At 40.0% G+C, this 14373-nt stretch overlaps 2 protein-coding genes across 2 annotated transcripts; both read left to right on the top strand.

The window, feature by feature from the left end:
* The first annotated feature begins 217 nt into the window (after nt 1–217).
* On the top strand, nt 218–2128 carry LOC114741082 (uncharacterized). Its single transcript, XM_028929343.1, has 3 exons — nt 218–1205; nt 1292–1834; nt 1953–2128. The coding sequence occupies exons 1-3, from the start codon at nt 390–392 to the stop codon at nt 2061–2063; spliced, it is 1470 nt and encodes a 489-aa protein (XP_028785176.1). The 5' UTR covers nt 218–389; the 3' UTR covers nt 2064–2128.
* Nucleotides 2129–5352: 3224 nt separating this feature from the next.
* Nucleotides 5353–8598, top strand: LOC114741081 (ribulose bisphosphate carboxylase/oxygenase activase, chloroplastic-like). Its single transcript, XM_028929342.1, has 6 exons — nt 5353–5512; nt 6171–6490; nt 6640–6831; nt 7003–7475; nt 7644–7925; nt 8080–8598. Exons 1-6 carry the CDS (start codon nt 5468–5470, stop codon nt 8193–8195), a joined length of 1428 nt encoding a protein of 475 aa, XP_028785175.1. The 5' UTR covers nt 5353–5467; the 3' UTR covers nt 8196–8598.
* The last annotated feature ends 5775 nt before the right edge of the window (nt 8599–14373 follow it).

The raw sequence follows: 14373 nt of genomic DNA, 5'->3' as shown, positions 1-14373 counted from the left end.
GAACTACTATTATTATAATAACTATTTTGAAAAAAAAATAGATAAACACAAGAGATAAAGTATATTGAGGTTTTATATTTAGAACTAAAATAAAAATCAAATAAATTTTTATATCAAGCGTGCCGGTTGCAAAATTCTCGAAATGAAATAAGGTTTGTATTCCCATTACTCTGGTCGCATACATTACCACTGCACGCAAATGAATACTTACAGATAAAGCTCCGTTAATTTAAGGATGTCCCGTGAATTCGGGTCCATTCTACTGCCAAAGATCGGTTTCAGCGTTCATTGTACGCACCAATAATGCCCCATGTCCAACTGCGACCAATAACACCTCAGCCTTTGTTACTTCACAGTTTCTATCCTCCCACTCATCTTCCCACTTTCCTATGTCTTCTTCTCCCAAAGTTCTTCAACATCTTCAATCATGGAAATTCACTCTTTCTGTCTTCCTCAAAATCTGCCTCGTCCTTCCCACCTTCCTCCTCCTCATCTTCTTCTTCCACAAAGTTCATCTTTACAATCGTACTCCACAATTCAACTTCAACCATTACATTCAGCACTATACCACAACCACCGCTCCTGCCGTGGACGATCGAGAGCCCACTAATATCTCTCATATTCTGTTCGGTCTCGCCGGCTCCGTCAAGACCTGGCCCAAGCGCCGGCCATACGTCGAGCTATACTGGCAGCCTACCGTTACCAGAGGCTTCGTGTGGATGGACCAGAAGCCTCCGGAAAACGAGACATGGCCACAGACTTCGCCTCCCTACAAGGTCTCCGCCAATACATCGTCCTTCAACTACACCTGCTGGTACGGTGACAGGTCCGCCGTTCGACTCACGCGAATCCTAAAGGAAAGCTTCGAATTGGGCTTAAAAAACGTGAGGTGGTTTGTCATGGGAGACGACGACACTTTGTTTTTCCCCGAGAACTTAGTTACAGTATTGGCGAAGTATGACCACAACGATTTGTACTACATAGGAGCAGATTCAGAGAGCGTGGAACAAGATGTCATATTCTCTTACAAGACGGCGTTTGGCGGCGGCGGATATGCCATCAGCTACCCCCTCGCGGAGGAGCTTGTGAAAATTCTAGACGGCTGCGTCAATCGATACGCTCAGTTGTACGGAGGTGATCAGAAGATTCAAGCCTGCGTTAGTGAGATCGGCGTTCAAACTACCAAGGAACGTGGTTTTCATCAGGTCTCCTTCCTCGTCGTTCATTTCACACTTGGAAAAAATTTGCATTTGAGTAGTTATATGCATCACGTAAAATAATTTTGTTTCAGGTTGATATACGAGGGAGTTTATATGGGTTACTGGCGTCACACCCGGTGGCGCCGCTGGTGTCGCTGCACCACGTGGAAACAGTAGACCAGCTGTTTCCGAGCTCAACACGGGTTGACTCATACAAGAAGCTAGTGGAGGCGTATAAAATGGATCCAGGACGGATCTTGCAACAGAGTATCTGCCACGACCTACAACGGAACTGGTCGATATCGGTATCATGGGGCTACAGTGTACAGCTGTATCCTTCACTGTTGACGGCGAAAGAACTGGAAATAGCGCTGGGGACGTTTCAGACATGGAAGAGTTGGAGTGATGAGCCATTCGTGTTCAACATCCGATCAGTGAGCGACCCGTGCGGCAGGCCGGTGGTCTACTTCTTGGATCGGGTAGAGAGCGTGGGCAGAGGGGAGACCCGATCCACGTACATGAGGTATGGGGATGTGCTGGAAAAGAAATGCAATGGAGATAACTACACGGCGACCATGCGTGTTGACTTGGTAAACGTCACTGCCCCTCGGCTTAGTCGAGACCTGTGGAATAAGGTAAGGGAGCTGGTTGAATATTCAGACAATGTTTTTCTTGGTATGTATATATCGTGGAGGATAAGATTAAGAATTGTTTTGTTTGGATGGTGTGTTTGGGGATGACTCCAATGAGCAGGCGCCACGTAGACAATGTTGCGAGGTAATGAATGACAGTAATGGCATGGAGAGCACAGTAGTGATCAAAGTCAGAGGTTGTCATCGATTCGAGAGTGTGACTCCACCATAGTTTTACTATGCATGCCACACGGAAAGTAAGAGGTATCAAGAAATCTAATTAAGGTGATCTAAAGAAGAACGGAAAAAAAGGGGCAAAAAAGTTATACTATCTCCCGTACTAATTTAATTATAAGACTTTATTTATAAATTATAAAGTATAAATAAAGTCTTATAGTTAGAACCGGAATAGTATTACCTCTAGTCCTAAATATAAAAAATAGTTGATTAATTTGAGGAGATTAAGAAAATAAGTTAAGTTAGTTATTTGTAATAAGTAGATGTTGTCTTTCTTAAAATATTCTTGCTAATCAAGTGTATTAATTATAACTATCATTATTAGAAGAACTATCTTAAAAAAAATACATAAATATGAGACACAAAGTAAATTGGGGTCTTATATTTAGGGTTAAAATAAAAGTTAAACAAAATCTTATACTAAGGACCTGAAATAGTATTTAAATACTCATCCGTTCCTAAATATAAGACTTCTTTTTGTAGTATAATTTATACTATAAAAACGGTTTTATATTTAAAACCTAAGTAGTACTTCATTCAGAATCTAGCGTATGATAAAATGCAACGACCCAGGGTTATATAATGGGCATGTTGAAATATTCGAAATTTAAATTAAAGAGGTCCCATGAGTCCGGTAATAAATAATCCATGTCTTCATAAAGTTGTGAATTGACAATTGGTTTCAGATCAAAAAAAAGAATTGACAATTGGTGAGTCACAAGTACGAAGTTAAATTAAGTAGATGTTTAGATCAGTTTATATTTTATTATTTCTTTTTCTGATGATAAATCTTTTTGTGGAATTTGCTTGAATTGAGATGGCCTATGGTCTCTGGCCTTCCTTCAAAAGCATTGATGTATCTCCGTTTTTTTCCTTTCCGGAAAAAAATGTCTATTTTTCCCTTATTTTCTTTATATATACACACACACATATGTATAAATTCTAATATTTTCTGTAATGTATCTAGAGCTAGTAAAAAGGGCCCAAACCATACCAACTTATATAACATTGGCTTTGGAGCATGAGTTCATTTTTATTATATGGGCTTACTTCGATGAAAGCTATTTTGTAAGGTTGCAATTTTTTTAAAATTTTTAAAATATTGATAAAAAGGATAAGATACAAATCACAACATCAAAGGTATAATGGTCTAAATGTCAATTCTACAAGTAATAATCTTATGCAAAAACTTACCTAACTTAATAATTAACTAACTTACTTAACTTTTTTAATCTAATCAAATTAATTAAATAGATCTTATACTCCTCCGGTCCTTAATATAAGACCCAATTCTTGAGTTGGTTTTGGCTCTAAATATAAGACCCATTTCTCATATTTATCAACTTTCTCTAAATTACCCCTATGGATACTCCCTTAAACATAATCAAATAGAAGAGGGAGAGGGGGTATTAAGGAAGATGATTATGGTGTTTTAGGAAAAATGTGTCACTTTTCTTATAATTAACTAACTTACCTAACTTCCTTAATATAATTAAATTAGTTAAATGGGTCTTATATTAAGGGCCGGAGGAGTATTAAGAATTAGAAGAGTATTATATTTGCATATATATATATATATATATATATTTTCCAGAGGAGTATTACATAGATAGACGTAAGGCTATTTGTGTGGGGGGGGGGGGGTTATGGCTAGTCATTTTTCTACATTGGCTTACCATCTTTCTTTCTCATTTGGGATAGATTTTTGGAAATGCAATTATTTATGCAATTACCTGAAGTATTGATTCAAGATTAATTCAGGACTTCAGGTTCAATTGTGACCACAATAAGAGAGTATTATTGACGGATAATGGTCATTTTCTTAAGAGAAGCTTCCCGATATAAGTGCCAGCAATTTTATTAGCTAACTAAATTTCACTTATTTGACAAATAATATTATTGGAAAATTATACCTAAGATCTATACAAGATTATTTTGTTGTAAAATATCGCATAATATTATAACGAGGCATAAGGATCAAACGACTTAAAGAAATATAACTTGACCCAAAACACCAATAATTCCTTGATATATATATTTATTTATTTGTTGGTACAAAATCCCTTGATATTTTATTTGCCAATTTACCATTAGAAGCGTTCATCGAAATCAAATTGACTTGAACCGTACAAAATCAAGCTTAACTAAAGTCAAACAAAATATGGGTTAAAATATGAAGTTCAAGTTGGGTACAGCACGTAAAAGCTAAGAAAAATTAATTTTTTGGTTCTCATAGTTTTGATACATTTGTAACTCATCTCCTATACTTTGACTCGATACAACAAGTTAAATTTCAAGAATTGAGTTACAACTAAGTCAAAACTATATGGATTAAATTATACTGAGTCAAAATATAAAGATTGAATTATAAGTAAGTGAAAACTATAGCAACCGAAAGATTAATCTTCCTTAAAAACTATTATCCAGGAGGTCTTTGCATTGGTTGGTTAATTATGCTTGCTTCCTTTTAAACTTACAAAATTAAAGGGAAGTCCCCAAATGAAAGATACCAACTTTTCTTATTGATAAACAAGACGAAATCAAGATTTGAGAGCTGGAATTGAAAAGCACATATATAGTATATTATAAAGTTTATATAAATTTGGAAAGGATGAAAATACATAATATCTACATAATAAACTCATTGAATAAATCCAAAATGAAAATTATTCAACAACTTTCTGGAAGTCTCCAGGAAAACTATTGTTCAAAAGTATTAATATTATTGCACTATTTCTACTTATCCTCCTAAATTTATTCATTTATTCCATTTACACATCTATTAAGCAAATTGATCCGGGTTCGAATAAAACAATATTTTCCCGGACACTAAAAAAAACTGAAATTTCAAGTAAAATTCTTTGACTATCCATAACTTTTTTTAAAAAAAATGTTATATGAATTTTATACAATTTTTGCCTGAGAAAATATGTCCCTAATATTAACTCATTATTATATCTTTTTTTTTTGGGTAATAGTCTCGGGAAATAAAAATAGAAAATTTGAGCGGTGAAGATTGAAGCTTAGGCAAGAACCTCAAATCAGCACAGTTCCCAGAAGACTCGATTTTGTTTGTAAATAAAGTCTGGTATATCCTCAGAATGGAGGTTCAAAGACCAACACAAAAAACCAAAGGCCACGTCGGAATGCAGCCAAATCCGCTGCTATTTGTGTGGCTGTTAGTTCTTCGCTACCCAAAAATCCACAGCTATATCCTATCTCTGCTCTCTCGCTTTCGCTTCACTCTATCCATCGCAATCCCACTATAAAGCCACCCTCACCTCTCTCTTTCCCACGCACCAAACACTTTGAAACTCTTCTCTATTTCGTCTTCTTCATCTTCCCTTCAATTCAAGTTCCCTACTGCCTAATACCATCCTTTTGGCTTTGTATACAAAAATGGCAGCTTCACTGTCCACCATCGGAGCTGTTAACAGAGCACCGGTATTATGTTCTCCCCGCTTTTCTGTCTTAGTACATCAACTGTTCGAGTTTTTGTTGCATCCGATCATAAATGTGTTTGCTTTCACACTTTGTTTCTCAATGTTGGTTGTGCTCTGTACTTTGATTCTCTACGTTGAAATTTGAGTTATTTTCTTTCTGTATGATCTAATTTTGCTGCTAGAGATGGGATCACGCAATTCAACTAACGAAGCTCTTGTGTGTCAACTAATGTGTTAAAAAATTAAACTAAAGTACCACATGTATCTTCACTTTAACTTCACCAGCTCCTTTGATATTTGTCACTCTCTGTTCTATTAATTGAAATCAACCACAAATATTTGGGTGTCCTGGATTGAGATCTTGGGTTTTTCTCTCAGCTATATCTAGACTGTTCGGATTTGTTGTGAAAAACATTTCTTTAGCAGTTGAATTTAAAGCTTTTGAGTTTTAAAAAAGTATAGCGCCTCTATGACTACGTGATCAGTAATGCCGTCCTTGCCGTACCACTTCCCACTATCAAAATTAAAATTGACCATTGCTGTTTTCTGTTTTGGGATGTTGAGTTTGGTATTTTGGCTTCTTGCTGTCCGGGTTCGTACTTAATTGTTCTTAAAGTTAAAAATGTATCTTGCTATTTATTTGGAAACTATGGATGCAGTTGAACTTGAGTGGCTCCACCGGGGCTCCGGTGACAAGCTCGGCTTTCTTTGGAACTAGCTTGAGGAAGATCAACTCTAGGGTTGCCAACCAGAGGAATTCATGCGGGAATTTTAAGGTTTCTGCAGCAATAGAGTATGATGAAGAGAAGCAGACTGAAAAGGATAGATGGGGAGGGCTTGCCTATGACACTTCAGATGACCAACAAGATATCACTAGAGGAAAGGGAATGGTGGACACCCTCTTCCAAGCTCCCATGGAAAGTGGCACTCACTATGCTGTCATGAGTTCCTACGATTACATCAGTACTGGTCTTCGCCAGTAAGTAATTCGGAAATAAAATTATTCTGTTAATCCTTAGTTTAGAAATTTGTGACATAGTTCCCATAGTCTTGAATAGAACACGTTTGGTTTCAATCTAAAAACTGCATTGTGCTGATGTTTAACGTCGAACATGCATATAATTTAAGGTACAATCTGGACAACATGATGGATGGCTTCTATATTGCTCCAGCATTTATGGACAAAGTTGTTGTTCACATCACCAAGAACTTTTTGAGTTTGCCAAACATCAAGGTTCCTCTTATTTTGGGTATCTGGGGAGGCAAAGGTCAGGGGAAGTCATTCCAGTGTGAACTTGTCTTTGCCAAGATGGGAATCAAGTAAGTTCCATTCTTTTACTACTATGAATTATTCTCCGCCCTTGGAACAAAATGGTTTTGAAGTCAGAGGAATGAAGCATTGATGCTTAGACTTGGGAACAAATAATAACTGAAACTGTGCTTGATTGTTACCCGAATGTCTGATCTTATACCCTCAATGAATTCTTTCAGCCCCATAATGATGAGTGCTGGAGAATTGGAAAGTGGAAATGCTGGAGAGCCGGCAAAGTTGATCAGGCAAAGGTACCGAGAGGCAGCCGACATCATCAGGAAAGGGAAAATGTGCTGCCTCTTCATCAATGATCTTGATGCAGGAGCTGGTAGGCTTGGTGGAACCACACAATACACAGTGAACAACCAGATGGTTAATGCAACCTTAATGAACATAGCTGACAACCCAACCAACGTCCAGCTTCCTGGTATGTACAATAAAGAGGAGAATCCTCGGGTGCCAATCATTGTTACTGGTAACGATTTCTCAACTCTATATGCACCTCTCATTCGCGATGGACGTATGGAGAAGTTCTACTGGGCGCCTACTAGGGAAGACCGCATTGGTGTCTGCCAAGGTATCTTCAGAACAGACAATGTTCCCAAGGAAGACATAATCAAGCTTGTTGACACCTTCCCTGGCCAGTCCATTGGTAAGCCTGACCTCAATCCAACCTCCAGTTTTCTATTTCGCTTTGCTGGTAAACTATTATCACAAATCTCATATCTAAAATGCACTGAAATTTAAACAATATCATCAGATATCAGACTATGCATGTAAAATGTAAATGATGAAGTTTTTTTAACACAATTTTGTGCAGACTTCTTTGGGGCATTGAGGGCAAGAGTTTATGATGATGAAGTGAGGAACTGGATTTCTGGTGTGGGAGTAGAGAATATTGGGAGAAGGCTTGTGAACTCAAAAGAAGGTCCTCCAACTTTTGAGCAGCCAAAGATGACTGTAGAGAAGCTGCTTGAGTATGGAAACATGCTTGTGCAAGAGCAGGAGAATGTGAAAAGGGTTCAATTGTCCGACAAGTACCTCAAAGAGGCAGCCCTTGGAGACGCCAACGAAGATTCCATGAAGTCCGGGAACTTTTACGGTAACATCCATGATCCTAATGTCCTTTCTTGAAGCGTAGTTTTAAGATGCAGACCAGCTCAACTGGTTTAACCTGCGGTTTAGGATTGTGACAGAAGTAAGATTTGGAACAAATATGACGTGGGATAGTGTTGCCTAAATGTTTGTGGATGCAGGACAAGGAGCTCAACATGTTCATGTTCCTGTCCCTGAAGGTTGCGCAGACCCTTCTGCTGAAAACTATGATCCAACGGCTAGGAGTGACGATGGAAGCTGCACTTACAAATTTTAAGTGATTCCTTTTGTATTTTTGGGCAGATATAAAAATGAAATTTGGGAGAGAAAATAGTGCAGGGAGGGTGATACTAGCTGTAAGTCTGTCAGAAAAGTCATTGTGTGTGCCAATATTATAGTGACCTGTAAATTTAAGGGGGCATTGATATGAAATGGTACATTGTGTTTACTGCTTCTGTAACTTGGCAGGTGGGTATATTAAACGGCTGGGTGGTGACAGGCGAACGAATTGGTGTTAATTCGTCCTAGAAATATATAAAATTTTCTTATAGGGATTTGCGTCCCCATGCTATATGTCTTCTTGTTATTATTCAGGATGATCTGTAGCTGCTGGGAATAGCAATGGGCAGAACCCCGTGAATCTTATTTTATTATATTTAATATAATTCCATTTTCCTGCCCCAAAAAACAAATTGGGAGGAACAGACTTGGGCCTGCAGTTTTTGGCGCCAATGCTTCTTCTCCCTTGTCCTCTCTTACCCTGCAGCCTCTGTGCGGGTGAATTTTTTTTTTCCCCTAATTTTTGAATGGGGTAATGTTGTTTACTTGTTTGGTTGCATAAACTATAATCTGTCCGATTTTTAATATAAGAATAATACAATTACCTTATAAATATTAAGAAAGTTAATTAAATTTAAATTAAAAATATTTCCCTGTTCCCGTAATGGCTTCACGGACGATCTCTCTGGCGGAATTTCCCATGCTCCGGGGAACCAAGGCGGCGAATGAATCTGACCTCCTACAGCGAACAAAAAAGAAGATTAGAAGTGAATCAGAGCAGTATGGAAAGCGAGATGAGGGAGAAGGAGGACCTTGGTATTTCAATTATCCATCATATGAAAGGGAATTTTCAGATCCCTGAAATTGTGATTTCGGAGGAAGGAAAAAAGAAGTTGCGACAGCCCTATGCTAAGAGTTTGATTGTGAAGCTGTTGGGGTGGACCTTGAGCCTACGATCTCTGGAATCAAAATTGCAGACAATGTGGGGAAGAGAGGGCTCTATTTCGGCGATAGATTTAAGGAATGATTTCTTTGTGATTAAGTTCACAAGCTGGGAGGATTACAATCGGGCTCTAAGTGATGGGCCATGGCTAATTTCAGATCACTACCTGACTGTGCGGGAATGGAGAGCTAACTTTAATCCAATGGTAGAGGTGCTAAAGGATGTAGTGGTTTGGGTGCGTTTGTCTGATCTACCACTGGAATGTTATGAGGAAACGATCTTGCAAGCTATAGGAGACCAGATAGGTAGAACTGTGAAAGTGGACGCAACGACACTCTTCCAAACAAGGGGGAAGTTTGCTCGGTTAGGAGTGCAGGTAGATCTGTCTGAACCTCTATTACCACAATTCATAATGGAGGGAAGAGAATTTGCTGTGGAATATGAGGGGTTGCATCTACTATGCTATCATTGTGGAAAATATGGGCATGTAGAATGTGATTGTAAGGATAAGATGGAAGATAACAACAGTCAAATGGAGGAGGACTCAGGACAGAAAGGAAAAGAGGCTACTACTAGTCTCTATGGAGCCTGGACGTTAGTTCAAAAGAGAAGAGGACCCAGGAGGATGGGAGGGGAGCGTAGAGGCGTGGAGAATATGGGAGGATGGAAAGAAGGGAATGGATCCCGTTTTAAGGGTCTACAAGTAGAAGAACTGAATGCTAGAAAGGAGGGGCCTATTGATGCAAAAGCTATAGTGCCAGTTTCGGTGCACTATGGTGAAAGGAAGAAGTCAAAGACTGTTGATGATAGAACCTGGGAAGAAATTGCAGCAGAATGGAAGTTAAAAGGGGGAGGACATGAGGAGAAGCAACTAATAGTAACCCCTACTAGTGTTCGACGTCTCAAGCGAAGCATGAGGGCAATGGAAGTTGAGAAAAGGGAGTGTGGGGAGTTAAGCAGAATGAACAGGGAGTGTGTTGAAACTAGAAGTTGTTTGCAGGAGTTGGATGTCAACACGATGGATTCTAACTGTGCTTCTATGGATGGGAAGGAGACTTTGATTGAGAATGGAGGACGTCCACCAGACAGAACCTTGAGAGGAATGGAGAAGGAGGATGAGTTTTTGGAGGTCATAGCAGAGGGGGAGAGTGGTTTAATGAGGATTGATTGACCATTTTATCTTATGTTTATGGATAAAAACATCTTAATGTGGAATTGCAGAGGTGCAGGTGGTAGAGATTTTAAAAGAGATTTGAGAATGTTGATTTCTTTGAAGAAACCAGAGGTAGTTGTTCTTTTGGAAACACGTGTCCCTGCCATTAGAGCGCAAGGGTTTTTTCGTGGCTTGGGATTTAATGATGTAGTGGCAATTGAGGGAGCTGGTTTTGCTGGTGGAATTTGGGTAGCTTGGAATGAAAACCGAATTCATGTAGAATGTGTGGAGAGGCATTCTCAATATGGGCTATTTAAAATTAGTTTTGATCGAGAAGAGCCTTGGTGGGCAGTTTTCGCTTATGTAACTCCTAGAGATAGAGAGAAAAGTGAGTTTTGGAGGGAAATGGAAGTGTTGGCAGAGGAAAGAAGGAGGAATTGGATAGTTTTGGGTGACCTGAATGATATAAGGGGGGAAAGTGAAAAGAAGGGGGGTGCTCCTGTGAATTTGAGGAGGTGTGAGATTTTTGATGATAGAATAAACCAATGTAATTTGTTAGAAATTGAATCCTGGGGGAATCGATATACTTGGAGAGGTCCCTTAATTCCTGGATACCAGAGACTCTATGAACGTTTGGATAGGGGATTGTGCAGTGAGGAATGGAGACTACGGTTCCCTGAAGCCGTTGTAAAGGTACTCGCAAGAGTGGGAAGCTCAGATCATCATCCTATACTGTTAAGCTTGACAAGAGAAGAAGGATGGGGGGAACGGCCGTTCCGTTTTGAAGCTGCTTGGTTCCTCCATGATCAGTTTGAAAAAGAAGTTTTGGAGGCTTGGAGGGTAGCAGGAGAGCTTCAAGGTAAGTTGAATAACTTAAGAGAGAGACTGGTAAGCTGGAATAGAGATGTCTTTCTAAATATAAATTTTAAAAAGCGTAGACTTTTAGCTAGATTGGAAGGAATTCAACGTCAGATCTCGTTTTGTAGTTCTCATCGACATTATACTCATTTACTTAAGGTGGAATGGAGGTTACAAGGGGAGCTGCGAGAGGTATTGAAGCAGGAAGAATTGTTGTGGTTCCAGAAATCTCGTGGGAAGTGGATTAAGGATGGAGACAGAAACACTCGATATTACCACATGAAAACAGTAACTAGAAGGAGAAGGAATAAGGTGGAGATGTTGAGAAATGACAATAATGAATGGATAGAAGATCCTAATGAGTTGAAGCTTTTAGCTTTGGAGTTTTACAAGGGGCTTTTCAGGGAGGATGGTGGCAGAAGAGAACCCCTGGAAGTCTCTGTAAGTTTTCCGAGGCTTAATGATGAGATTTGGGATGGTTTGGAGGAGGAGGTTTCAGAGGATGAAATTAAGGAGGCAATTTTTGCAATTGGAGCCTATAAAGCTCCAGGAGTGGATGGCTTCCCTGCTGTTTTTTTCCTGAAGGAGTGGCAAGTTGTTGGAAAGGACATTGTGAATTTTGTTCAGAGGCTGTGGAGAAGAGAAGTCAGTTTTAATGAGGCTAATGAAACATTGCTGGTATTGATTCCTAAAGTTGACAAACCTGAAAGCATAAAACAGATGCGACCTATAGCCCTCTGCAATGTAGTTTACAAGTGTATTCCCAAAATTTTGGTGCGAAGGATAAAAGGAGTCTTGGGAAGGCTTATTGCCCCTAATCAAGTAAGTTTCATCCCTGGAAGGCACATCCAGGATAACATAATTATCGCTCAAGAGCTTCTCCACTCAATGAGGAATATGAGGAGTGGGAAAGGCTTTTTTGCAATCAAGATTGACTTAGAAAAGGCATATGACCGTGTTCGGTGGGATTTTGTTGGGGAAATATTAGAGGAGATTGGTATGAAGGACGGGGTGAGGAATTTAATTATGGAGTGCATCCAATTTGTGACCATGAGACTGCTTTGGAATGGTGAGAAAACTGAGATGTTCAAACCCTCTCGAGGCATAAGACAAGGGGATCCACTGTCTCCTTATATTTTTGTTTTGGTTATGGAAAGGCTTTCACACATTATTCAGGAAGCTGAAAACACAGGAGTTTGGAGGGCCATTCGAGTTGGAAGGGAGGGTCCGAGTGTGACTCACTTAATGTTTGCGGATGACTTACTTCTTTTTGGAGAAGCAACAGTTGAACAGATTTGTGTGGTGAGGGAATGCCTAAGGAAATTTTGTGATGCCTCTGGTCAACAGGTCAACAATAATAAATCAGCTATTCTTTTCTCCAAGAATGTTGCAAGGGATTTGAAGAATCAGATAGTCAGGGAATCTGGCTTCAAAGAAACAGAGGACTTGGGTAACTACCTAGGCCTCCCTACCTACTATGGTCGTAGCAAGGTGAGTAGTTTTGGTGGTATTGTAGAGAAGGTCAAGAAAAGGTTAGGAAGCTGGAAGATTAATTCGCTCAGTATGGCTGGGAGATTGACACTGGCTAAGTCTGTCATCGGGACCATTCCCCTTTATCCTATGATGGTCTCAAGCCTACCTCAGCAAATTTTAGGCAGAGTTGAGAGAGCCCAAAGAGCCTTCATATGGGGACATAAGGTGGAGGAACGAAAAGTGCATCTGGTGAATTGGGATGCGATACAGAAACCAAAGGAGAATGGAGGCTTGGGGGTCTTGAATCTAAAGGACATGAATAAGGCATGTCTAATGAAGCTAGGATGGAAACTCAGAAGCAATAATGAAGGATTTTGGGCTAACGTCTTGAAACATAAATACAATGAGGGAAGAGAATTTAAGAGTTCCATTAAAGTACCCCGCAATGCTTCCGCCTTTTGGAAGGATTTGGGAAACGTCTGGGAGACTCTGGATAAAGGAGTTTGGTGGGGAGTAGAGTCAGGGGAAAAAATATTATTTTGGACAGATGAGTGGGTGGAGAAGGGCCTGATTCTATTAAATGAATGTAGGCGAGAAGTAGGGGAATTAGAGCGAAGATGGGTGGTAGCTGATTTGGTGGGAGACGATGGGAACTGGAGCTGGGGAGTTCTAAAGGAATACCTTTCTGAGAGTGCCTGTGAGAAAATTCGGGCAATCAAACCACCGGGAAGAGGAGAGAAGGAGGATCACCTCATATGGGGGGAGATGTGAGGAAGGGGTATAGTGTCAAAAGTGGATATCGCTTTCTGAGGGGCGGTAGCTTGGGAACTAAACAAATTCTGTGGGAACAGATTTGGAAGTGGGAGGGACCTGAACGAATCAGATGTTTCCTTTGGCTTTTAGCAAATGACAGTCTCCATACTAAAGCACTCAGAAATAAGAGATGGGGAGGAAACGAAGACTGTGATGTGTGTGGACAGAGGGAGGAGTCGATTCATGTGATGAGGGACTGTATAGAAGCAAGAAGGGTGTGGTCACAGTTACAGCAATAAAAAAGAATCGATTTTTTCACAGCAGATCTCAAAAACTGGTTGCAAGTGAATCTAAAGCGTATGGAAATTGTAAATGGTATACCTTGGGCGATCCTCTTTGGAGTTACTTGTTGGTTCCTTTGGAAACAGCGCAATCTCCGTATCTTTGAAGCAAGGAATAATATTGTAGATGTGTGGCAGATTTGGCACTTTGCAACGGAAGTGATGAAAGCAAAAGACGGAAACAAGAATCTGAAGGTTGATGGGAGTGATTCGGTGAGGGGAAATTGGAAACCGCCAGATTGTGGATGGGTAAAAGTTAACACAGATGGGGCAAGCCGAGGCGACCCAGGATGTGCGGGGTGTGGAGGTGTGCTCCGTAGCTGGCAGGGGAACTGGATAGTAGGATTTGGGAAGGATTTAGGGTGGTGTACAGCTTATGAGGCTGAATGTTGGGGAGCTTTTATTGGCTTGCAGCTGGCAAAGGAAAAGGGGTTCTGTAAAATTCATCTAGAGATTGATTCATAGCTACTATTCAAAGCTTTGAAGGCAAAGGAAAAGGAAGGTGATTTCGTTGATCTGCACACGAGAATGGTGAGGGAGATGGTAGACCAGTGTAGATATGTTCGACTTTCGCTGGTGCGGAGACAAGGAAACCAATGTGCTGATGTGCTGGCAAAAAGAAGCGTTAGTTCAGGATGGAGAGAGAGGCGACACC

Source organism: Neltuma alba, unplaced genomic scaffold (genome assembly GCF_004799145.2).
Source record: "Neltuma alba isolate B1F8T4 unplaced genomic scaffold, ASM479914v2 tig00003266_pilon, whole genome shotgun sequence".
Classification (NCBI taxonomy): Eukaryota; Viridiplantae; Streptophyta; class Magnoliopsida; order Fabales; family Fabaceae; genus Neltuma; species Neltuma alba.
The sequence above is the reverse complement of the archived record's forward strand: the minus strand, read 5'-3'. Positions and strand labels throughout refer to the sequence as shown.